We start from the raw sequence: 22,896 nt of genomic DNA, 5'->3' as shown, positions 1-22,896 counted from the left end.
GGTGAGAGATTATTTTTATTGAAAGCTGGACATTTTAAATATTATATTCTGAGATTCTGGATCTTGTTTAAATTTGATGTTTTAGCAGGTTACTTCTGATACCACTCCAGCAAGGAAAGGGGGATGCCCCTTGTTAATGCCATTTTGAGGTTGAAGTTCAGGGTTTCCTCTTGGCCTTTGTTGACACTCTGTTGGGGATTACTCCATGTTACTGCTCATTGAGGGTGGGAGGTTCAGCTTCCGCACTAGGTCTCAGCAGATGGTATATCCTGGCCAGGAGGGACAGGAGTGCCTTATTACTGCTGGTGGCGGTTGAAGTCCTGACTTTCCATTAGGCCTCCTCTGATGAAACCGCAGCGTTGGAAACAGAGGAATGGATTGATTCTGCTGGGTGGGATAGAAGTCCAGCTTCCCCAGAAGGCGTCTGTGCTGTGCGGGAGGGGTGGTTTGACTGGAGTCAAGCAGGTATTGTTTAGAAGTTTTTTTTTTAATCTTTTCAGACTGCCCCTTTTATCTTCTTTGGCTGGAGATAGCAGGCTGTTCTGGAGATACCTTTTTTGTTTTGAGCTCATTGTGTTGCCAGCTTGCCCAGCACCTAGTATGAGCCGTATGAGACAAAAAGAAGGCCCAGAAAACTCACTGCTGTGTTGTTCCTGGGGTCCTGCAGTCCCCAGCTAGTCTGCCTGCTCTTCACCTTTCAGCCCTCCATTTCTTTCATACAGATAGTCCAGAGGTTCTGGCTGTACTTAGTGAGAACAACAGGAAAAATATGTTAACTATCCTTGCAGAAGCAAAAGCCCAAGTTTAATTAATTTTGTAGATAATATATTCATATGCCATGGAAGTTAAATGGTATAACAAGATACACAGTGAAAATTTCGTCTCCCACTTACTTCCCCTCTTAGATGACAGCTGTCATTGCTGGTTTCTTGTGTGTCCTTCCTGAGATACTCTGCACATGCCAGCAGTTTTCACGCACATGGTGGCATTTTGCCACATCCACTGCTCTGCGCCTTGTGTTTTTTCTAACACTATATCTTAGTGATCCTTTTAGAGTCATATATGAAGACCTTTTTCATTCTTTTTTATGGCTTCATGATATTCCATTGTGTGGAGATGCCTCCTCTGTGTAACCAGTTGGAATGTGTCAGTGTTGACTCTATTATCAGTTCTATTTATTGTCCTTTTCTTCTCACTGTCTTCTCTACTTATCTCGGAGTCAGGGTCTGTTCTGTATGTTGTGGAGGGCCGGAGATCGCTGCTGGGGCCATGGGGATCCTTACTCTGTGATGAGTCACATAATCTGTGAATACTCGTGGATAGTCTTTTTTTTTTTTAAAGATTTCTTTTTTTTTTTTTTTTAAAGATTTTATTTTTTATTTATTTGAGACAGAGAGAATGAGAGACAGAGAGCACGAGAGGGAGGAGGGTCAGAGGGAGAAGCAGACTCCCCGCTGAGCAGGGAGCCCAATGCGGGACTTGATCCCTGGACTCCAGGATCATGACCTGAGCCGAAGGCAGTCGCTCAACCAACTGAGCCACCCAGGCGCCCGTGGATAGTCTTTGATAGCGACTCTCTTAGACACATTTCTCTGTCATGTTCACAGGACTGTTTGGACCACATCTTGCTTTTCAGAGGCATAAACAAAAGATCGTGAACTTAAGCTCTATATACCTTTACTCTGTTTCATGGATTCAGTTGCTTCATGTATAATAATAGTTAATAATAGTTAAAAGAAGTATACTTTATGGTTTTAAAAAATGTTTTTCTTATTTCTAATGGCCACTAAAACATAGATCTACTGATTTGGGGCCAGAGTACTTTGATTACCTTTTTCGGGAGGGATAAGATTTACTTTGTTCTCATTTAGGTTTTTGAGTGTGGTAGAGTGTCACCTCACTAAGTCTGGCATTTTTCCTCAAGGTGATGATTTTTCTTTTGGGTAATATATTGCCCCCAAATTTCTGGTAAACTTGAATGATGTCATGAATTGCAGAATCTTTTTGCCCTTGTCTCTTCACAATTTTTTATTTTGACTTGGCAGTTTAATTCTAAATTCATGCATAATTAAGTTTGATCTTGCCCAGAGGATAGAATCTGTCCCTTGTACTGGTACACCATGTGAGGACCAGGAGATCTGCTGCGAGCTATCTTGCCGGGGGCCCTTCGCAGTACAGGACGTGCGCATCGGGTGATGCAGTGTGTCTGTCCATGTGTGGTGTGGTCAGTTTTCAAAGGTGGTTTTATTTGTTTCTACAGATTGCCTCAGCCAGTTAGGGCCCACCAGACTTCTCTGCCCTGTCACCAGCCTCAGGGCTCTGGACATGCTCACTGCCTCCGACTTGGACACTCTAGCTAGGCTCTGTCCCCAGCATTTCCACACCACACCCGCTTCTTCAGTCCAGCAGAAATCCTGTCCCTTAGATTTGTGCCACCTTTTATAACTCAAAAGCTTTGAGTCTAAATGTGGCAGTGAGTTGGAGTGAGGAAAGGAGGTGGGCAGAGTGGTTTCTGTCCTGGACCTTTCCCTTTTCACCTCTTCCACCTGTTGCTGCAAGAGACGCCTTTCTGAGAGGAAGGATTCAGTCACTTGTGAAGCTTTGTTGCGATTCTTCATTTGTAGTAAATTGGGGATTTCACATAATCTACTTTAAAAACAATTGTATATGTTTACTAATTTGTTTTGGAATAAATTTGAGGAAGATGAATTAATGGGAGCTCAGAGGGTGATCAAGGCTTAGAAATTTAAGTGGGAAATTGAATCTTTGTGAAGCTTCCACATTTCATTAGATGTTAAATTCTGGAGTGAAGTCCTGTTTGATTATTTACTACTAAGTATACTCCCAAATACCAAGGTTAACCTCTTAAGGAAATAATGTATCATAAAGCCATTGATACTTTTATATAATACAGCTATTTGATTATTGTACTTACCTTTTCATGATGGATATTAGCCAGCAATCTCTTTATTTTTCCTTTTAATGAAGTCAGTTATTTTCCTATGATAAGATTAAAAATAAATATTTTAAATCTGATGCAGAGTTTTACTGAAATGACTTGAGTGTATAGGTATTATTTTTCAGTTTACTCTTTTGTATCATATTTTTAACTTTGTCTACTTCTGTATTGTATTTTAAAATTTGGAACCTATTGATATATACTGTACTCCATGGGCATTTCATTTACTATCTTGAGGGATTTTTCCAGATGAAATTGAGAGATTTAGTGATGTCACTTCTGTCCGATTAGCAGCAGATCAGCGAAGTTCCTTTGTGCCATTCTGAAAAGAACGCTGTGACAGAAAACTTGTTTCTGTATTTTATGTACTCATTGATAGTGTGTTTTCTGTGAACACCTCCACCCCCGATAAAATCCTAACACTGAAAATGTACTTGTACATACATGGGGATTATAGTGTCCTTTCTTGATCATTCAAATAAATGTGAATAGTGATGGAAATCTTTGTGTTTTTTTGTTTTTGTTTTTTAAGGTATTGCCATCAGAGAGTCGGCAAAGGTAGTTGATCAAGCCCAAAGGAGGGTGTTGAGGGGAGTCGATGACCTGGACTTTTTCATAGGGGATGAGGCCATAGATAAGCCCACGTATGCCACGAAGGTGAGCTCCTGAGGAATTTGCTTCTTTAAGTGTGTAGCCAAGAACGGAGCAGTAGAATGCATAACGCAAAATGGCAGATTATCTGGAAATTGTACTTACGAGTTAGGGGTCTATTTTTATTCTTATGTTTAAAAAGAAGGTTTGCTGTTTTTGAGTGGGGTATTTCTGATGCGGGGAGTGAAATGAATTTACAAAACTCTGGAAGGCACACCTGACATGGCAGCTCTGGGTTACACGCAAGAGCATGATCTGCTTCTGTGCAGTTGCAGGTTGACTGATTTACCCGTCAGGTACGGGAAGTTACAGATGGATTAATGAAAAAAAGGACTAAAATTAAGTAGACATTTGTTCTAGGAAAAAAAACCCCTCCAGATTGAATGGTATCATGGATTGTCTGCACTTTTCCATCTGTTACCCATTGTTAGGATGGTTCTCCGTACTTCGAAGTGGGTGCAGTAGAATATAAACAGTAGTGTAGCTTAATCTCTCTGCTAAAGTGCCTGTTGTTTCTTTCCGTGAATTCGCGTCAGTCCCCGTGCAGAAGGCCGGACTCTCCACTAACCCAGTCTGTCCTGGGCCGGCGTTGTGGGGCTCTTAGTCTTACTGCTGTGAACTGAAGCTTGACGTATTTTGGTTTCTCTTGCCATAGTGGCCAATAAGACATGGAATAATCGAAGACTGGGATCTTATGGAAAGGTTCATGGAACAAGTGATTTTTAAGTATCTTCGAGCTGAACCTGAGGATCATTACTTTTTAATGGTGAGTAACTGGAACTAAGGGGATTATATCCTTCAGAATTCCAAATTACATAGATTTTTTTTTTTTTTTTCAGATTACTTAGATTTTAAACTCAAGATATTCTTCTCTGGAGAGTTTTTAATTCTTGTTAAATTTGTTTGTATGAATTGGGGTGCTTTTTTGGCAAATAACAGAAAACTCAACAGAAATGTCCAAAATCAAAAGGGGCTCGTTATCTCTCAGAAGAGGAAGGCCAGAGCTGGGCGGTTCCAGGGCTGGTTACCCTCGGGCTCTAGCGTGGCCTCTTGTGTTGATTCCCTGCAGGTCCCGGGGTGGCCGCCCAAGCCCCTGTACCACCTTTCGGTTTATACACTTTCAGAGGTAGAAGCGTTTTGTAAGAATGAAGTTCCCAGCAGATGTGTCCATCTGTTCCTGCCTGGCCTGGTCGCTAGCAAGGGGAATGGAATAACAGTAGACTAATCACATTTCTTCCCTGGGGCTGGGTGGGGGACCGTCTCTGATCACCTGGCCCCAGGACGGTAAGTACCTAAACAGGCCTCCCTGTGTAAGGAAGATGGAGGGAGGAATGCATCTGGGTAGGAAACCATCTGTGTACTTTGATGTCCTCCTGAAGTAACTTGATGACCATGATTTTTGCTTTATAGCAGAGGAAACCGAGTCAAAAGATTATTTTGCCAGGGTTTAAATCTTTTTTTTTTTTTTAGTTTATTGTTTATTTTTAAGTAATCTCTACACCCAACATGGGGCTTGAACTCATGACCCCCGAGATCAAGTCTCATGCTCTTCCAACTGAGCCAGCCAGGCACCCCAGGGTTTAAATCTTATTATAAAATAAAATTGAGCTGAGTTATGGGCCCTGATTATGGTACTTAATTGATCTTGTTCAGATAAAATAAAACATTACAAAGATATGAGGAGAAATGTCTCTTGGTTATGGAATCTGTTCTAGTTGTTCTACTCAACATTATGTGTTTCCTTCCATGAAATGTTCTTTTTAAGTTAAAATTAATTACATGTTCACAACACTTGCTTTATAGAGAGCAATTGCATGTAACATAAGCTGCATATTAAAACGTACATAATTTAGCTTTGGATTTTTTCCACACAAGTATATTGTCAAATGGTCCCAGATCCAATTATATAATTCTTTCTAATGTTAAATATGGAGTGTTCTTTAGAATTATCTGACTTAAAATATGTTAACTATAAGACTATTATGGTAGTGGAATCTATATATTTAATGTCTATTAAAGCAAGTCCTTGAAAGTGCTCTGATCTTTCTGGCTGTGTCTTCACAACTGGGAATTGCCAAGGATGGGTCCTGTGTTTTACAGGCCACTGTATATTTTCTACGCTGTGTATCTACCGTGGTTTAGGTAAGATACAGAGCCAGGAAACTGACAGTGTGTCTTTATAGCCAAAACAAATCACAGGCTCCCACCTGTCACACTTGGCTTTTTTCCTCCTTTAGCACATCACATAACTACCTGTTGGATAGGATTTTAGGAGCAGGCACCATGCCCAGCTGCTTCCTTCTGTCTTCTCCAGCTTGCTGGGCCCGGCGTTCTCCCCTTCTCTCCACACACAGGGGGCCACCAGGACATGGCCACACAGGAAGTTTTTCCTGATGAAAGAAATTTTTATCTGATTTAGCTGGTACATATAGGCCAGTAAGGCAAAACCACTTGCCAGGAAGGAATCAGAGGTGTTTGAATATGGAAAAGCTGAGTCCATTGGCCAGAAAGGAGTATCTGTAATGAATGTTCAGAAAAAATCAAGTTTATTAAAGATAAGACAATATTATATTATTATACACATTGTGCTTTGAATCCTGCAAGTCCATTCATTGCAGGAGGTGCTCAAGGAAGTGGTGAGAATGGTAAATTTCTTTCAGGTTTATACCCTTAATCATCAGTTAATGGAACAGTTAAAGGGGAATAAAACAAGTATAGAGATTTATGGCCAAGTCAGAGAAGTTAATTGAAGACATTTACTGAATTGCTACATCAGATAAGAGCTTCTTGGTGTTAGAGTCTCAGAGGTCTAAATTATAGGTCCCTCGGTAGCTCACAAAATTGTTCTTCCTGACTTTGTGAGCAGACATCTGAACATACCAGTGTGAGGATGAGCTCATTACAGCTCATATCTTTCAAGAAGTTTCAGAGACTCCAGTCATACTGGTCATGTGGATTGAGCAGATAGCAAATGGGAATTGTACTCCTTTCAGTACTGAGTTGCCCAGTGTTCAAAATAGAATCATGTATTTTAAAGAATTGCAGTGCTCTTGAGTAGAAATTGAGTTATAACTTCAGAAGAGATTTGCAAATTTTTTGAATATGAATCAAGCAAGAACGAGCAAGCAGTGCATGCTACTCAAGAAGGCCCGAGAATGAGGAGCTCCAGTGTCCCAAGACCAGGGAGGATGGACATCCCAGCCCAAGGTGGGGTGGGGGGAGAGAGAGAGAGAGAGAGAGAATCTCCCATCCTCTGCCTTTTTGTTCTATTCTGGTCCCACGCACATTGGTGAGAACAGATCTCTTTACTCAGTCTACTGAATGCTAATCTCCTCCAGAAACAGCCTCACAACACACCCAGAAATAATGTTTAACCAGTTCTCTGGGCATCCCTTAGGTCAAGTTGGCACATAAAATTAACTGTCGCACGTGGTATGTCCTGACTTGTGAATGATGTAGACCTGCTCTGTGCAATGCTATAGCCACCAGCCTGGGCAGAGCTGGACATCCTCGGGCTCACTAAGTCAGTTCCCACGAGCCCCGTCTTCCCCGATTCCAGTATACTGTCTTCTCCTCTCCCACTCTCCTTCCTTGAGGATTTATATTTTTTTACTTTTTTTTTTTTAAAGATTTTATTTATTTATTTGACAGAGAGAGAGACAGCGAGAGCAGGAACACAAGCAGGGGGAGTGGGAGAGGGAGAAGCAGGCTTCCTGCCAAGCAGGGAGCCCGATGTGGGACTCGATCCCAGGACCCTGGGATCATGACCTGAGCCGAAGGCAGACGCTTAACGACTGAGCCACCCAGGCGCCCTGAGGATTTATATTTTTAAAAAGGTTTCTTTGTTGCTGTTATAGAGGCATATGGGAGTGGAGCAATATTAGGTACATGTGTTCATTTTGCTATCTTTATCCAGAAATATGGATTGATTTTTATGGTCCTGATTAATTATTCATTTCTGAATTAATACCAGATGATACTTTACCATTGTTATGAACAAAAATGTTTATGTTGCTTGCATTCCTATGATATTTTAATCATATGCTTTAGTATTTAAAAAAATAAAAACTCAATACTTACACTTTAGGTCTTGTTATACATAATGGTTTGGGAAAGTTTTATTTAAATTGATCTGTGTTCGGGCACCTGGGTGGCTCAGTCGTTAAGCGTCTGCCTTCGGCTCAGGTCATGGTCCCAGGGTCCTGGGATCGAGCCCCGCATCAGGCTTCCTGCTCGGCAGGAAGCCTGCTTCTCGCTCTCCCCCTCCCCCTGCTTGTGTTCCTGCTCTCGCTGTCTCTCTCTCTGTCAAATAAATAAATAAAATCTTAAAAAAAAAAATTGATCTGTGTTCACTTTGGGAGCACACACACCAATGTGGGAATGATACAGAGAAGACTAGCATGGCTCCTGCACAAGGATGACATGCAAATTTGTGGAGTGTTCCACATTTAAAAATACATAAATAAATAAATTGGATCTCCTAAAGGAACAGCTACCGGCAGGAATTGTAGAAGAAATGGAGGATTGAGGAATAAATGGATTTATGATTGTTTCTCAGAACCTTTGAGGATATTGCCCTTAACTGAATTCGATTCAGGAACCAGGAGAACCTAATTATAATATAAACGTTCCCTTAAGTGGAAATACATAGCTTTTAGTGTAAATTCTTCACAGATGGTGAATTGTTTGGTAGTAAGTAATAAAAGTGTAAAAAACAGTCATTTAAACAAGTTAGGGGTTTTATTTTTCTTTGATAGCAGTAGTAGGGAGGCCAGTGCTGGTACGGCAGTTCTCTGGTGTCATTAGAGATCTCTGGGCTCTAGTATCTTTAGCATATGGCTCCCACGGTAAGGAAGCCTCATGATCACAAGTTGGCTACTGCAGCTCCAGTCATCACATCTGCATTCCAGGAGAGAAGAAGGGGTTAAGGGCAAGGGGAGTCTACTACTCAAGTCCTAACCTTATAAGGTGCTTTCCTAGAAGCCATACTCTTACCAGCTTTTGCTTCTTATTGGCCTGAACTTACTCACTTGGTCTTCCCTGTCCACAAGGAAGTGTGAGAAATGCGTCTCCTCTGGGATCGCTGCCACCTCCTGTGAGTGATCGGTGCTCTGTCAGTATGGCAGAGGGGAGAATGGATACTGCATATGATGTGACTACCTATGAGGACAGTGGCAAAACAAGAACTGAGCTGTTTACAAAACCCTGGCTGGATCCTACCTGTGTGGAGAGGGCCATCCACTCCAGGGAGCCAGCGGGCCAGGGGAGGGCCCTGTCAGGGTGTGCTGCTTCTCCTCCTGCGCGGGGGCTCTCTGGCTCCTGTTGTCTCCCTCTGTGGATTCGTAAGACAGGAGGTTGTCTTAGGAGTTCTGTGGCCTTTCCCCAGCAGGCCGCGACCCAGGGCTTCACCCCTCCCATTATGGAACTGTGATTATGACAGAACGTGCGGAGGCCATCTCTGGGACTTCGCACTGTCCTGTCACAGGAGTGGAATGACAACGTCTGGTATCTTCACATGTGTTTTGATGATGCAGTCAGTACGGTGTCCCTGGCGCCCCCCTGCCTTTCTCACGCAGTTTCCATCACTCCTGCTTAATGGCCCTGCACTCATCTTCCAGTGGATGCTTCCTGTCTGTTCAGTTCTGCTCCTTTTAGATGTTTACTATGTTTCCAATTTCTTGATTTTGTTAGAAACAATACGGTCTTTGCACATACAGTTTCTTTCTACATTTAGAGCATTTTTTCTATCAAAAGAACTACCAGTGTTCTGGGGTCCAGAAGTATTAATACCGTATGAGTCTTTAGCTTACTGCCTCAGGTTCTGTATGCAATGTACGGAGGCCACTCTGTACTCCTGTCAGCGATGGTTGATACCATTTCTGATTATTTGATGGAGTAAAAGTTCACCTTGTTTTTAATTTGCATTTTTTGAGAACTTTGTAAACATTTTTCACATCTGTACTAGTTGTATTACGTCCTGTGAATTGCCGGTTTATGTCCTCAGCTCTTGTGCATTTCAGTGTTTTATTGCTTCTCTTACTGCTATGATTTCTATGAACTTTTTTCTTAGAAATTTTTTTGTGATAAAATGTACACACTATAAAATTTACCATCTTAACTATCTTTAAGTGAACAATTAAGGGGCATGAAGTACATTCACACTGTTGTGCAACCATTAGCACCCTCATGTCCAGAACTCTTCCTCTTCCCAAACTGAAACTGTCCCCATGAAACACGCATCCCCGTCCCCTCCCCCAGCCCCTGGCACCCACCCCTCTACTTTCTGGGTCTGTGAATCTGACCACTCCAGGGCCCTCCTGAACGGGCATCACACAGGATTTGTCCTTCTGTGACTGACATATTTCTTCGCATGATTCTCAGGTTCATCCATGTCGTAGCAGGTGTCAGGACGTCCTTTTTAGGGCTGAGTAAGATCCCGGTGTATGCATGTCCTGCGTTTTGTTTATTCTGTGAGCTCTTGCAGATGATAGGAAGCTTTTGTCAGCACCAGATTATGTTTTTCTCAGTTGATTTTTTTCCTTGTTTTTGTAGGCTTATGTTTTTTGAACATCTATAACTTTATTTTTTTTTTTAAAGATTTTATTTATTTGACAGAGAAAGACACAGCGAGAGAGGGAACACAAACGGGGAGTGGGAGAGGGAGAAGCAGACTCCCTGCCAAGCAGGGAGCCCGATGCGGGACTCGATCCAGGGACTCCAGGATCATGACCTGAGCCGAAGGCAGTCACTTAACCAACTGAGCCACCCAGGCATCTGAACATCTATAACTTTAAATTTTTATGTAGTAAATCTATTTTCCTTTGATGTCTATATCAATCTTCATCCATTTGGGGTTATTTGGTACATAATTTGACACAGATTTTAAACCCAGGAGAGATCCGGGGAGCCAGGGTTAATCTACTCCCTGCTGGTGGTATCTTCCTGGAGGCTCACCTTTTGCTCCAGACCACGTAGGAAGCTCCTACCTGGTAGGCAGGAAGCACTCCTTGACTTATGTGACCTATGCTCATGCTCTTCCGACATTTTAAACCTTTCTCTCCCCCTTCTATGCAGTTTAGATGCCCCCCCCTTTTTAATAAACTTATTATTAAGGTGCTTAGATTCCTGTTAAAGGTGAAAAAAAAAGTGTAGATCTCTTTAGTTAATGTATGTTATTTCTGCTGGTCTGAATAACATTTATTGATAATTACAGCTGAATTTCTTGAATACATGCTATGTGTCCAGGTTCCCTGCCTCCCAAGTGTTTACATGTATTAACTCATTTATTTCATTCTACCAGCAACCTTGAGGTGTAGGTAGGTAGTTATTAGCCCCAATTTTTAGACTGATAGGAGGTTCCTTAAGAGAGGGACATTGTAGCCAATATTGTTGGACATCTGCAGCCATTGATCATGTGCTTTGAATGAAATAAACACTAACATTTGTAGTGTTAAGCATGTGCTGGGCACTTCACAGGTATTAACAAATTTACTCTCCGCCGTTCAGGGTAATAAGCACGTTAACATAAGTAATATATTGTTGAGTGACTTTTAGATCCCTTATTTACAACCTGCTTTTGCATATGACTTCATTATTTCTCTCTTGTGTTTTAAGATTGCTTTCTCTCTCCCGTCCAGGGAATATATTGCTTCTAATTACAGTGATTAAAACTTTCTTGTGGCACTGTGTTTGAGCCTTGTACCACTTGCTGTGCAGGAGTCTGAACCAAAGCATGCAGCTGGTGGGTCTCTAGGTTTGTTCATTTGATGAGGTAATACAAAAGCACAGCATTCAAAAGGTGCGGAAGGATTTCCAGTGCAAAGTATGTTTCCTTCTCCCCTCTGTTCTGGTTCCCAGACCCTCCTCCAGGAGGAAGCCACCTTTATCAGTTCTTAACCAGCTAATTGTTTCTCTTCCCAGAGGTAATTGTGTACAGGCATATGGATTATACATAAACTCTTGTTTTATACACATGGTAACAAAGTGTATACCTTGTACACCTTGTTTCTTTTTTATTCAAGAAAATAAAAATGTTGTGACAAACATGTGATGTGAAATTTACCCCCTCGACCGTTTGTAAATGCGTAGTTCAGTCGTGTTCTCTGTTCACATTGCTGTGAAGCGGAACTCTAGTCCGTGTCCGCTTTTGCCGAGCAGCCTCCATGCCTGGGGGGCAGCTCCCCGTTTCCCTCCCCACACTGTTTTCTAAAAAGTTTTTGTTAAAAATCACTGACACCAAAGAACAGTTGAGCATGTGTACGACTTGGAGATGCCTTTCTCTCATGTAGCAGCTTCTCATAGATTGTTTCCTGGGGGCACAGAGAGAGCTCGTTCTTCCTAATTGCTGTGGAGCGTTCTTCTCTCTGGACGCCGCATAATTTACCTAATCGCTCCCTTCAAGATGGCATTTAGGTTTCTCATCTTCTCATACGACCAGGGCTGACGTTCGCCCTCTCTGGAGCATCTTGCTTTAGATGGCTGTCTTGCCTACAGAATGTAACTTGATTTTCTTTCATGGTCTTAGCTGAGAGACATTTTTTCTTTTTAGCAGGTGAGTTTCTCACTTGTGTTTGCTAAAGATTTTAGTAAAAATAACTCACTTTCATTGAGCCCATTCCATGTGCCAGGTGCTGCTGTACAGTTTACTTAGACTCCATCCGTCTTTCCAGCTCTGTGAGGTAGGTACTAATTCCAGACAGAGAGAGAAAATCACTTTCCTTTTTTTTTTTTAATATTTATTTATTTATATTAGAGAGTGTGCACACAAGCAGGGGGAGGGGCAGAAGGAGAGGGAGAGAATCTCAAGCAGGCTCCGACTCCCTGCTGAGCGCAGAGCCTGATGCGGGGCTCGATCTCACCACCCTGAGATAATGACCTGAGCAGAAATCCAGAGTTGGCCGCTTAAATGACTGAGCCACCCAGGCACCCCAGAAAATCACTTTCCAAGCACAGTAAAATTGAAGGCTAGGATTTAACCCAACTATTGGGACTTCAGAACCCTCATGTGAACTCCGCTGGTCTGGCCTGCAGCTACGTGACAGACATGCTTGCTCTTTGATGAGCTATTTTACACTCTGTTATGCTTTCTCTGTTTAATATGTTTTATTTATGTGTTTATTTTTTAAGACTCCGCCTTGGTGGGGCGCCCGGGTGGCTCAGTCAGTAAAGCGTCTGCCTTTGGCTCAGGTCATGATCCCAGAGTCCCGGGATCAAGTCCTGCATCGGGCTCCCTCCTCGGTGGGGAGTCTGTTTCTCCCTCTCCCTACCAGCTCGTGCTCTCTCTTACTATCTCTGTCACTGTCTCTGTCTCTCTTTCTCTCTCAACTAAATAAATAAAATGTTAAAAAAAAAAAAAAAAAACCTCTGGCTTGGTTTTCTCTTTGCTTTGTAGTGAGTGTGTATTCTTTCTAATAATTTGGTATTTTTTTAAAACATTTTTTAAAAAATAATTTATTTATTTGACAGAGAGCGAGAGGGAACACAAGTAGGGGGAATGGGAGAGGGAGAAGCAGGCTTCCCGCTGAGCAGAGAGCCCGATGTGGGGCTCGATCCCAGGACCCTGGGATCATGACCTGAGCCGAAGGCAGACGCTTAACGACTGAGCCACCTAGGCGCCCCTAAAACATTTTTTAGTGTAACTATGATTGTATATATTTACCTGGTATTTGTTTAGGGGTGATTAACTATTTCCTACCGTGATTAGTGAGCAAGTTGGTACATTTCCACATTTTCTTACCTCCTCTTCCTTCCTTCTACCTCCTGCTTTTGATTGGTTGTTACTGAACTTGTTCTCATATCAACATTTATAACATGATGTGTACTAATGTGATCAGTCTAGAACAATATGTTTGCTTCCATGATAAGAAGATATCACTGTTTTTATATTCTCTCCTTTTCTTTTATACCTCTCAGCTTGATATTATTTCTGCTGTTTTAATTTGTAACATTTGCATTCTGTTGTATAAACCCCAGAAAAGACCAGTCTTTAGTTCTACATCCTACATGGATTAATTGCTCACTGTAAGTCTTTGGCTGTACTTTGTGCATTCTTCTTGTTTGGCTGAACTTTATCTTCTGGTAGAGTTAATTCACTTCTTCAAGTTCTTTTATGTTTAAAGATAATTTTGTTTTTGTAACATGCTTGATTGGCAGTGTGACCATATGTAGAGTTCTTGGGTCACACCTTCCTGCTCAGAAGACTATATATATGGCCCCATGTGTCCCAGTGTTAAATGAAGCTCTGCCCCTTCCCCGGGGCCAGCTGTGCTTTTCCCACTTGAAAGGTTTCAAAGTGTGTGCAAACTGCCGAAACAAAGTACCACAGGCTGGGTGTCTTCAACAACAGTCATTTGTGTTCTCACAGTTCTGGAGGCTGTAGGTGCAAGATCCCGGTGCTGTCAGGGTTGTTTGTGGTGAGGGCTCTCTTCCTGGCTGGCAGGTGGCCACCTTCTCGCCATGTGCTCACGTGGCCTTTCCTCTGTGTTGACGTGTAGGGACGGAGAGAGCTCTCGGGTGTCTCTTCCTTTTCTCATGAAGGCATTCATGATAGCGAATTAGGGCCCTACTCTTATGGCCTTGTTTAACCGTGATCACCTCCCTAGAGGCTCCATCTCCAAATACAGTCACTTTGGGGGTTGGGCTTCAACATACGAATTTTGGGGACACAGTTCAGTCTATAATGAACGGTCATGTGGACTTTTTTGTTGTTGTTTTTTTGCCAAAAGGCCCAGAGAATTTTTATTTATTCTTTTTTTTTTCTTTTTGCAGCGTTAAATGTGATGTATGTCCATATTTATTGACATGGAAAAATGTTCACAACATACTGCTGAATGACAAAAAGCAGGTTTATTTATTCTTTTTATCTTTCTATAATCCTATTTGATAATGATGATTTTAAAATGGATATTTGAGTTTTTCAAGCTGTTCTTGGTCTTGATTTGTATCTGCTTTGTTTTTATATCTTCCTGGGCATGCGTGTTTTGCCTGCTGTTTGTTTTTCCTGTTTTCTCTTTCTCCCCTCTTGTTTTCTTTTAGTATTTCCATATGGTGTCTGGCTGGTTTCTGTGCGTACTTTCCTCACCTCTGAACTCTGGGGGAGTTCTTCCTGGACTGTGTGCTGAGCTCAGGCTGGGCTGGGGGCCGTACTGAGTATGGGTGAAGCTGCCTCTCACCTGCACTTTCCTGCCTTGTAGCTGACGACGAGGATGTTTCCTCTGACCTTGCCTCATGCGCCCTGAGGGCAGGTGGGGCTTGGGAGGCGTCTCCAGCTCTTCTGCTCAAACTGACATTCTGGTTCCAAGCCAGGGCTGACTCATGCTTTTGCTCTTCTGTGGAGAGCTCTATTCTTTGCCTGGGATCCAGAGTCACGGGTGTTCCCTCTTGGTGTTTGTCTTCACGTGTCTTGGTTGAGTTTTTACTGCACTTGGCAGTTTGCTGCACTTCTTTTCAGTTTCAGGGTATTTTAGATATTATGTTCTTGAAGAAAGAATTTCCTCTTCTGTAACTTGTTCTTGTTTTGGGGTGGTTAATAAGAGTAGAAATGTTTTGAGAGGTCTTTGCCATCTTAAAGCTTTTAAGACCCACACCAGATTTCTTTAATTAATCACTGTAAATATACTCTATCTGTAAAATTAGGGAATGGTACAGCATCCTAATTAACATGCTTTTAGGTTAATTTTTTCCTGGCTCTGATTTAATTACAGGAAATTTGGGTGAAGGCTAAATATAGTGAATGTTTTCTTACAGACAGAGCCTCCACTGAATACGCCAGAAAATAGAGAATATCTTGCAGAAATTATGTTTGAATCATTTAATGTACCAGGACTCTACATTGCGGTTCAGGTAAAAACAAAGTTATTTTTACAATTCTCAACAGACCTTAGCTGTCCAGCGGTGGGAGAAACGGTGATTCCAGAGGCTCTCCATGGGATGATGGTGCGCTATGTTCTTCCCTTTCCCACTTCCTCAGCTCACACCCCAACCCCACTCAGGTTTGAGCTCAAACACTGTAGAGAATGTGTTCTGTGGTTTAGTTTTTACGTTTACGCTGTTGATACAGGATTTATCTGGCTGTTTTTACATGCATTAAAATCCAACGTATTTCTCTTTGGGTGACAAGATCGAGAAGTAGGTGTGGTTCTTTTTTTGACTTCTTTCACTCCTGATCATAATAGAGGAAAGATACTATAGAGTCTGTTAAAAAATAAAAAAATACTTTTAGAGGGTCCCCCCTATGGATTTTGGGCTCCTGTGGTTCCATGAACTTACAGAACTTCCTTTGAAGCTACTTGTTCATAGCGTGGGGATTTTTGTTGGTTTTGCTGGCTATTTGTCTGCCGTCCTGTATAAAGGAATTGGCTGAAATTTTGGGAATAATGAGATAGGTGTTTCCCAAAATATTTTCTGCATCAAATTAGTCCCTTTTAAGGAAAAGGAGGAGGAGTTGCATAGGAAAATCATTTGGGAGATCCTGCGCGCTGTAGCCTGCACGTGGTGATTCACAGTGAGTAGCAGAGTAAAGGCCCTGAGAACGCCTGCATTGAAGAAATCTGTTCATTCCAGCACTTCCGAATTTATTTAACCAGAAGTCTCCTCTTCCCCGGGTTATTTACATCCCATGGAGTAGGGAAGTACTTTAGAAAACACTGAACCACAGCCAGGTGTCAAGGTTGCTTGGAGAAGTTTTTATATGAGAACAGATTCTCAGGCTTCATCTCAGACCAAGGCTTTCCAACCTCAGTGCTTCGGAATGTGTAGTTCTGCGTGGTAGGGGCTGACCTGTGTGTTGCAGGATGTTTAGCTTTCTGGCCTCTACCCACTAGAAGAAGCACTACCACCAGCCTCCCCTTCTCCAAGTGCGACAATCCAAAATGGTTCGAGACGTTGCAAAGATCCCCTGGCTGAGCACCACTGCCCTGGTCCTACCAGATTAGAGTTTGTGGGCGTGAGGCCTACTAATCTGTTTTTTAAAAAACTCCGCAAGTGATCTTACCGCAGCCCATCTGTGGACCCACGCTGGGAATTAGTGGCTTAGAAATTAAAATCCTCTTACTCCATAGTGAAGTTTCTTTCCCATGGGCTTACCTTTGTAAACGTTTGATTTACTTTATTGAAAACTTGACCCATCCAGCTTAAGTATACTAAATTTGTGTGTTGTGCAATTTGGAATTTGAATTTTGGAGTGGCGGGGGGAGGATGGAGGATAGGGAAGGTTGAGAGTTACTTGGAGTAACTAAGAAAGAGCTTGTCAGTGAGCCTGAGAACAAGCAGGCAGAAGACTTGAGAAACATTTCCCTGTGTGCTAACAGTTTCTGCGTCCTTTATCCAGGCAGTGCTGGCCTTAGCTGCATCCTGGACATCTCGGCAAGTTGGGGAACGCACGTTAACAGGGATCGTCATTGACAGCGGGGATGGGGTCACTCACGCTATCCCAGTGGTAAGCAGGATAGTCAATGCTTCACTCTCTGTATGCCTCACCTAATTTTGAGGTAAGGGTAGAAATGAAAGAAAAAAACCCCTTGTGTAATTAAAATACCACTTTAAAAGTCATGGCTGTACTTAGAAAAGGTAACAGGAGGTTTGAAAACCAGGTATAGGAGAAAGGACAGATGCCCCTTCACCATGGCATTGGCGGTTCTCAGTTTGCAGTGGCAGATGTCCGCAGTCAGGGCGTCTGCCGTGGTTTGGACTCCGTGGCCTCTGCCGCTCCTCTCGCTGTAGCATCACCCGTGGGATTTTCCCGGCTTACGTGCCGAGCTGCATCTTGGAGACCAGATTGTCGGCATGGGGCACGACCACTTGTTCCGTGACAGGATGTGTATGGCTTTGACCACCTCATGCTTTAGAGGAATTACTTCTTGTTTTTTTAAAATGTATTCAAGGATGAAGAAGGAGAGATTATACATTTTGACTCGCAGAATACTCTGCAATGTCACTTTTTGGTTTTAATTTTCAAAACATTAGAGAAGTGACTCCTCATTCAGACTTCAAGAGACATCTGTAGTCAGGAAGAAGAAATGCCGGATTTGTCCCATGCTCCATCCTGGGGCCCCTGCTGGAGAGGGGTCGGGAGAGACAGGGCAGGCGCCGGTGACAGCTGCAGATCCTGGGCTGGGAGTACCAGGCCTGTCTCAGTACACTTACTCCTCTTCTGGGTCATTGTGAAGTGTTAGTGCCAGTCAATCTGTAACGCTGACTGGGAAATTCTGGCATCGGGCTTCTCTCTGAGATCATGCCCTCAAACCTCAGTGCAGATGGAGCCCCGGGGGTGGGGGTGCTGGAGGGCCTGCTGCTTGGCCCATCCCATGTCTCAAATGAGGAGAAGTAAAGAAAACAGATTTCACATAGTGTACAGGTCCACTGAGGAAGTGTTTTTAAAAATTTTTATTTGTGTCTTTTTATCAATTTTTTTCTGATTGTAAAAATTACATTTGTTGTACAAAATTTGTGTAAAACAGAGAAATGTGGAGAAGAAAGTAACATGACCCATAAACCTGCCCAGAGAACTGCATTATGCTTTGGTTTGGAGAACCTTCCCAGTTCTTTTTCTTAGGTGCACAAGGATGCACACTTTAAGCAAAATTGGAATATTCTATGTCTGGTTGTGTATTCTAATTGTATAATACGATCCTGAAGTTATGTTTCCATATTGACTTATCCCTACTATTTTCTCTTATGGTTAAATATTCTGTGAATATTTAATAATTGCATATAGCCCATCATGTAGGTATGGGATAATTTACTCATTTATTTTCCTGTTGTATGACATGTAGGGTTTTTTTTTTTTCAGTGTTTTTAATGTTGTGATGAAGCCAATACTTAACGCTGGTTGACTTCATTTTAGAAAATGCTACATGTAATGCATAGAATGTAATAATTGTGAATAGTTTGTGTTAGCTAGTATTCTTGTGAGTTTAAGTTAATCTTTATTACTTTAATAATTTGTACATATCTTTTATTTCCATCTTAAATATTTCACAAATAGCTTGGACACTGTGGAGAGGCCAAATCTTTTCTTACTTCTAGAGTTCAGGTACATCAGAAAACACACGAGGGGAATTCGGGCACCTGTCCTTGCAGTTTAACTGCTGATTGGGTCTGGTGCTGGTAATCCTTAGCTCCGACCTGCCCATAAGGTGAGGTTGGCAGTCACTTCCATCCCCCGTCTCCCATGGGCACATGGCATAGAAGCCGGTGCTGGAATGTGGAGCCTGGAGTGTCTCCTCTTTTCGGATGGAACTGTGGTAGGAAGCCATCTACTATGGCCACCAGCCCCCAGAGAGCAAGCGGGCTGTGGGCCCAGGCCCTGGCTTCCAGAACAACTTGTGCCCCCCGAATGGCTGGTGAGGGGCTGGGGCCGGCCTGCGAACTCTGCGCCGCAGTCCTCTCCTGGTCCCCGCGGTCCAGCCGGAGGGTTCCAACTCCTGACCAGCACTGGTCTCAAACTGCACAGGGTTTAGGGTAACTTATCAGAATTATTCCTAACAAGTGCAGCTCTTGGTACAGTAAATGGGACCATTTATCAAATATCGAGTACATCCCCCAAACAGTGCTATGCGCTTGACTTACTGTGTTTAAGTCTGTGTGTAAACCACATGTGGGGTATTGTTTGCCCCATAGTGTGGATGAAGGTTTTGGGGCTGAAACGCGTTGACAGGCTTGTCCGTGGTCACTCAGCGGACAGTCGTGGAACCAGGATTTGAACCCAGGTTGTCTGAGTCTAAGCCCCATGTACTTAACCAGATTGTTGACTCTTAAATATAAGTAGGTTTATAGTTGGTTTAACAGTTTATAGGTAAAGTTTTTTCCTTGTTGTTAAAGGAACATAAAACAGTTTGCTGTTCTGACAGACGGCATGACTTTTTGGAAATGCACTGGTTTTTCTCTTCACTTTCCTGATGTAATCATTTTGGTTGCTTACAGAGAGTCTCAGGTTATATTAAGGGAATTGTGCATGCAGTCATTTTAAAAGACCTCCAGTCCTGAGCTTTGCCCGGCGTGGGGATTCAGTAAATGCTGTGCTACAAGGGGGTAGGAAGCAGAGAGTCTGGGGAGCTCTGCCCTCTAGAATTACTCATTCCCGTCGTTCTGCCTCCTCTTCTTCCCTAGGCAGAAGGTTATGTCATTGGAAGCTGCATCAAACACATCCCGATTGCAGGTAGAGATATTACGTATTTCATTCAGCAGCTGCTAAGGGAGAGGGAGGTGGGAATCCCTCCTGAGCAATCACTGGAGACCGCAAAAGCCATTAAGGTAAAAACAGATGGGAAATGGGCCGGTTTGGGGGTGAGAGAGAAATGGTGTTTGGACACTTCCCCTTCTGCCATCACCCCTGCTCCCACCCTCCTTCCTCTCCCCTCCCGAAAATGTGGGTCTTATTCTGTTTGCCACTTGAGTCAAGGGGCTGAAAGCCTCAAAGCTTAGCCTTTTCCTCTGAGCGTGTGAATGCTGTGGAGGTTCTGGCTGTAAATGGGAACAGCTTGATAACTGGTATTGAGCACAGGGTGCATGGAGTACAGCATCATTTAATTGGAGCCTAATTAGATGGAACCTTCAGTTAACGGAATGCGCCTTCCATATCTCCCTCTGTGCTTCATGTCTGGAATAAGGAGCAAACCCCAGCAACAGCGGTGCTGGGAATTCGGCCGAGTCAGCTGGTACTTAGACTGATGGCTGGTACTTGGGTGAGGTTCTGTGTCCTGAGAATGACAGTTGAGAGTAGTGCCATTCTAGAATCTCAGGTCATTAAACAAAATCCATCTGCATTTTCTAGACTCTGGTACCACGCTGGAGAAGTCACAGGACGTTTTGCAATTTAAATCAGTAAGATGAGAAGAAAAATGGCTCATTGGTCCTTATTTAAAGTGTCCACATGACCTGATCCATCAGTTTAGTCTTTGTATTACTCTGTATGTGGCAGCTGACAAACCCTTTCTGAAGGAACTTCTCTTTTTAGGTTTCAAAATCAAGACAAATTTTTTTTAACCAAAATGCAAGAGACTTTTAGTAATACAAGGATAACCCTCATGGATAAAGAGGGAAGGGTTTTGTTTATTTTCGGAGAGGAATATAATTTTGAAGTGTGACGTGTGACCATGAGCATCTCCTGTTTCATTGAACACATGCTTGTTAAGGGGAGGAGAGCCTAAACCCCCACCTCCCATCTAAGCATCCAGGAGCAGGCTGGTCGAAGAAAAGTCATCAGTGAGGACCCCATGTTTTGCATGCCGCTCTTGGTAAAAACTGGTATTTTTCAGACAGGGTGCGGCTGGTAGGATGGCTAGCTGCCCCAGCGTCCCTGGGACTGGAGTGTCAGGGCTTGGGTACCCGCAGGGCTAGAACAGTTTGCCCTGGGCAAACCTGGGGGCAGAGGTTACAGCAGTATTATAAGACTTTCTTTTTAGACTAAAATATTTCCCAAGATTTTCCCTTTTTCCTTGCCTTTCGTCAACGAAAGAAATTTGGATATTTGATCCATGTTTTCTTGTCACCCCAAATCTGTCACTAATGACAGTGAATCAGGATTGAACTTCTTGTCCCTGACACTCAGGGGTCCTCCACCTGGTGAGTGTGAAAGTTCCATTTTTAGTAAAGATTTCTGAGTATGATGACTTGTGCAGTCCTGGTCCTTGTAGCAGTGTTTACTCTGCTCACAGGCTGTCCGGGGTCCAATTGTGGCCCTGAAATTGGAGCTTGCCATTCAGGTTGTGACCATGTCTTGCTCAGTGGTGAAGGCCGGGCGTCCTCCTGTGCCCTCCGGATGAGCTGTGCTGGCCCTGTTGTGTGGCTGAGCCTGCTGTTCGTTGTCTCCTCTCTGCTTTCTGTAAAAGAAAAGATTCTGGCAAGAGTGGTTGGGAGGTACCCCAGTGTCATGTTACTCCCGTGGCCGTGCCCCATGGTCACGAGTAGGCACACAGCATCCTTGCAGCAGGTTCCAGAATTTAAGACTCACACTGCCACGCTCCAGCCAACTCGGTTGAGGCTCTTTATGGATCCGTGAAGCCAGTTGAGATGCCGCAGGAAACGGACCAGGCCTCTGACAGCCTAACGTCTTTGTCTCCAGCCTGGTGGCTTTAGAGTCATATTGCCTGACTCACCCTCTCTCTAGCATCAGGGAGCACAGGGATGGTAACAACCCTGGCTTGCCAAGTCTCAGAATTGTGCGAGAGTCTATTAAGGATGGTATTAGAATACATTTCGGGAATTCTAAAAAACTTTGGACTTAATATCAGGAGAACACCTGCAGAGGTCCTCCCAAAATGCGTAATGAGCACGAGCTGCGCGCCCGACGCAGTGCCGCTGGTGAACAGAGCCCGCTTGGCCCACAGAACGCTTACTTTCAGAAGCTGGTACCCCAGTGCCACCTGCTGGTTTGCTGAGGTCAGCTCTGGGGACAAAGATTCCCAGTCACACGTTACCAGATGCTGAGGGGACGCTGGGCGCGTCTCAGGTTGGCTGCCGGGGCCGGCTGCCGAGCATCAGCGGGTTCTCATGCAGCAGTAGCGTATAGGAGCCCCGGTCCTCCCGTCTACATCTGCCTGTTCTGTTTTCTCGGGGGCATCCACCACCTTGTAACATACTGTGTCACTTACTTATTTACCACGGCCGTCATTTACTGTCCGGCTCTCAGCCAGAGCGTATGTTCCAGCGGCAGGGCTCTGTGTGTGTTTTGTTCCTTTGTAGCTCCCATGTGCCCGGGCCCTCAGTAAATACTTGTCACAGAGCCCGGGACCGTGCCGTGTCAGACTGCACAGCAGGCTCACAACCGAATTACTGGTCATGGTAGGCGTGAGGATTAGTCTACTGCACTCAGCGCAGGTCTGCTGGTCCAGAGGGGGACCTCAGAGGAGTAAAGGAAAGATGACACAGGACACTTAAAAGATTTTTCTTTATTTATTTGAGAGAGCGAGCGAGAGAAATCACAGAGGGAGAGGGAGAAGCAGACTCCCCGCTGAGCAGGGAGCCTGGCGGGACCATGACCTGAGCTGAGGGCAGATGTCAACCGGTTGGGCCCCCCAGGCACCCCGAGATAGGGCACTTAGTAGACATTTTTAGACATTGTTTCAGATCATATGGCAACAAAATGTGCTAAAGTAAGGCTGAGATTCATAGCTGAGCTACTGAGAAAGCCGACTCACATGTCCAGAATCGAAGCAGGGTCCCGTCGGCTGTGAAGGAGGACAGAAAGGAGGCCTGACGGCACGTCCACACACTGTCGTGCTGTGTTTAACGCGTGGGGTCACTGGGTATTTGGTAGCGGGAGGAGACTCTGCCTAGTTAATGCCTGT

The 22,896-nt window shown here is 43.7% G+C and overlaps 1 protein-coding gene and 1 non-coding gene across 13 annotated transcripts in view; both read left to right on the top strand.

Moving 5' to 3' along the window:
- Positions 1 to 22,896, top strand: part of ACTR3B (actin related protein 3B) — a 138,671-nt gene that overhangs the window by 29,859 nt on the left and 85,916 nt on the right. For 9 of the 12 annotated variants that reach the window (XM_064575690.1, XM_064575689.1, XM_045863997.3 and 6 more), the window contains 5 exons: positions 3,492 to 3,616; positions 4,266 to 4,376; positions 15,356 to 15,451; positions 16,938 to 17,045; positions 19,718 to 19,861. In XM_064575690.1, the coding sequence (XP_064431760.1) occupies positions 3,492 to 3,616; positions 4,266 to 4,376; positions 15,356 to 15,451; positions 16,938 to 17,045; positions 19,718 to 19,861 (584 nt within the window). Of the gene's footprint in view, positions 1 to 3,491; positions 3,617 to 4,265; positions 4,377 to 4,794; positions 4,895 to 14,377; positions 14,454 to 15,355; positions 15,452 to 16,937; positions 17,046 to 19,717; positions 19,862 to 22,896 lie in introns of those variants that run through there. The other 3 variants (XM_064575692.1, XM_064575693.1, XM_045864004.3) reach the window with 3 other exon arrangements.
- On the top strand, positions 7,956 to 8,062 carry LOC123836161 (U6 spliceosomal RNA). The gene has a single exon (XR_006788865.1). It is a non-coding gene; the product is annotated as a U6 spliceosomal RNA (small nuclear RNA).

The sequence above is a fragment of the Mirounga angustirostris genome, unplaced genomic scaffold (genome assembly GCF_029215605.1).
Source record: "Mirounga angustirostris isolate CCGP_5_RB_7025 unplaced genomic scaffold, mMirAng1.0.hap1 SCAF_12, whole genome shotgun sequence".
Lineage (NCBI taxonomy): Eukaryota > Metazoa > Chordata > Mammalia > Carnivora > Phocidae > Mirounga > Mirounga angustirostris.
Note: the sequence above shows the minus strand (reverse complement) of the source record. Positions and strands in the feature narration are given on the sequence as shown.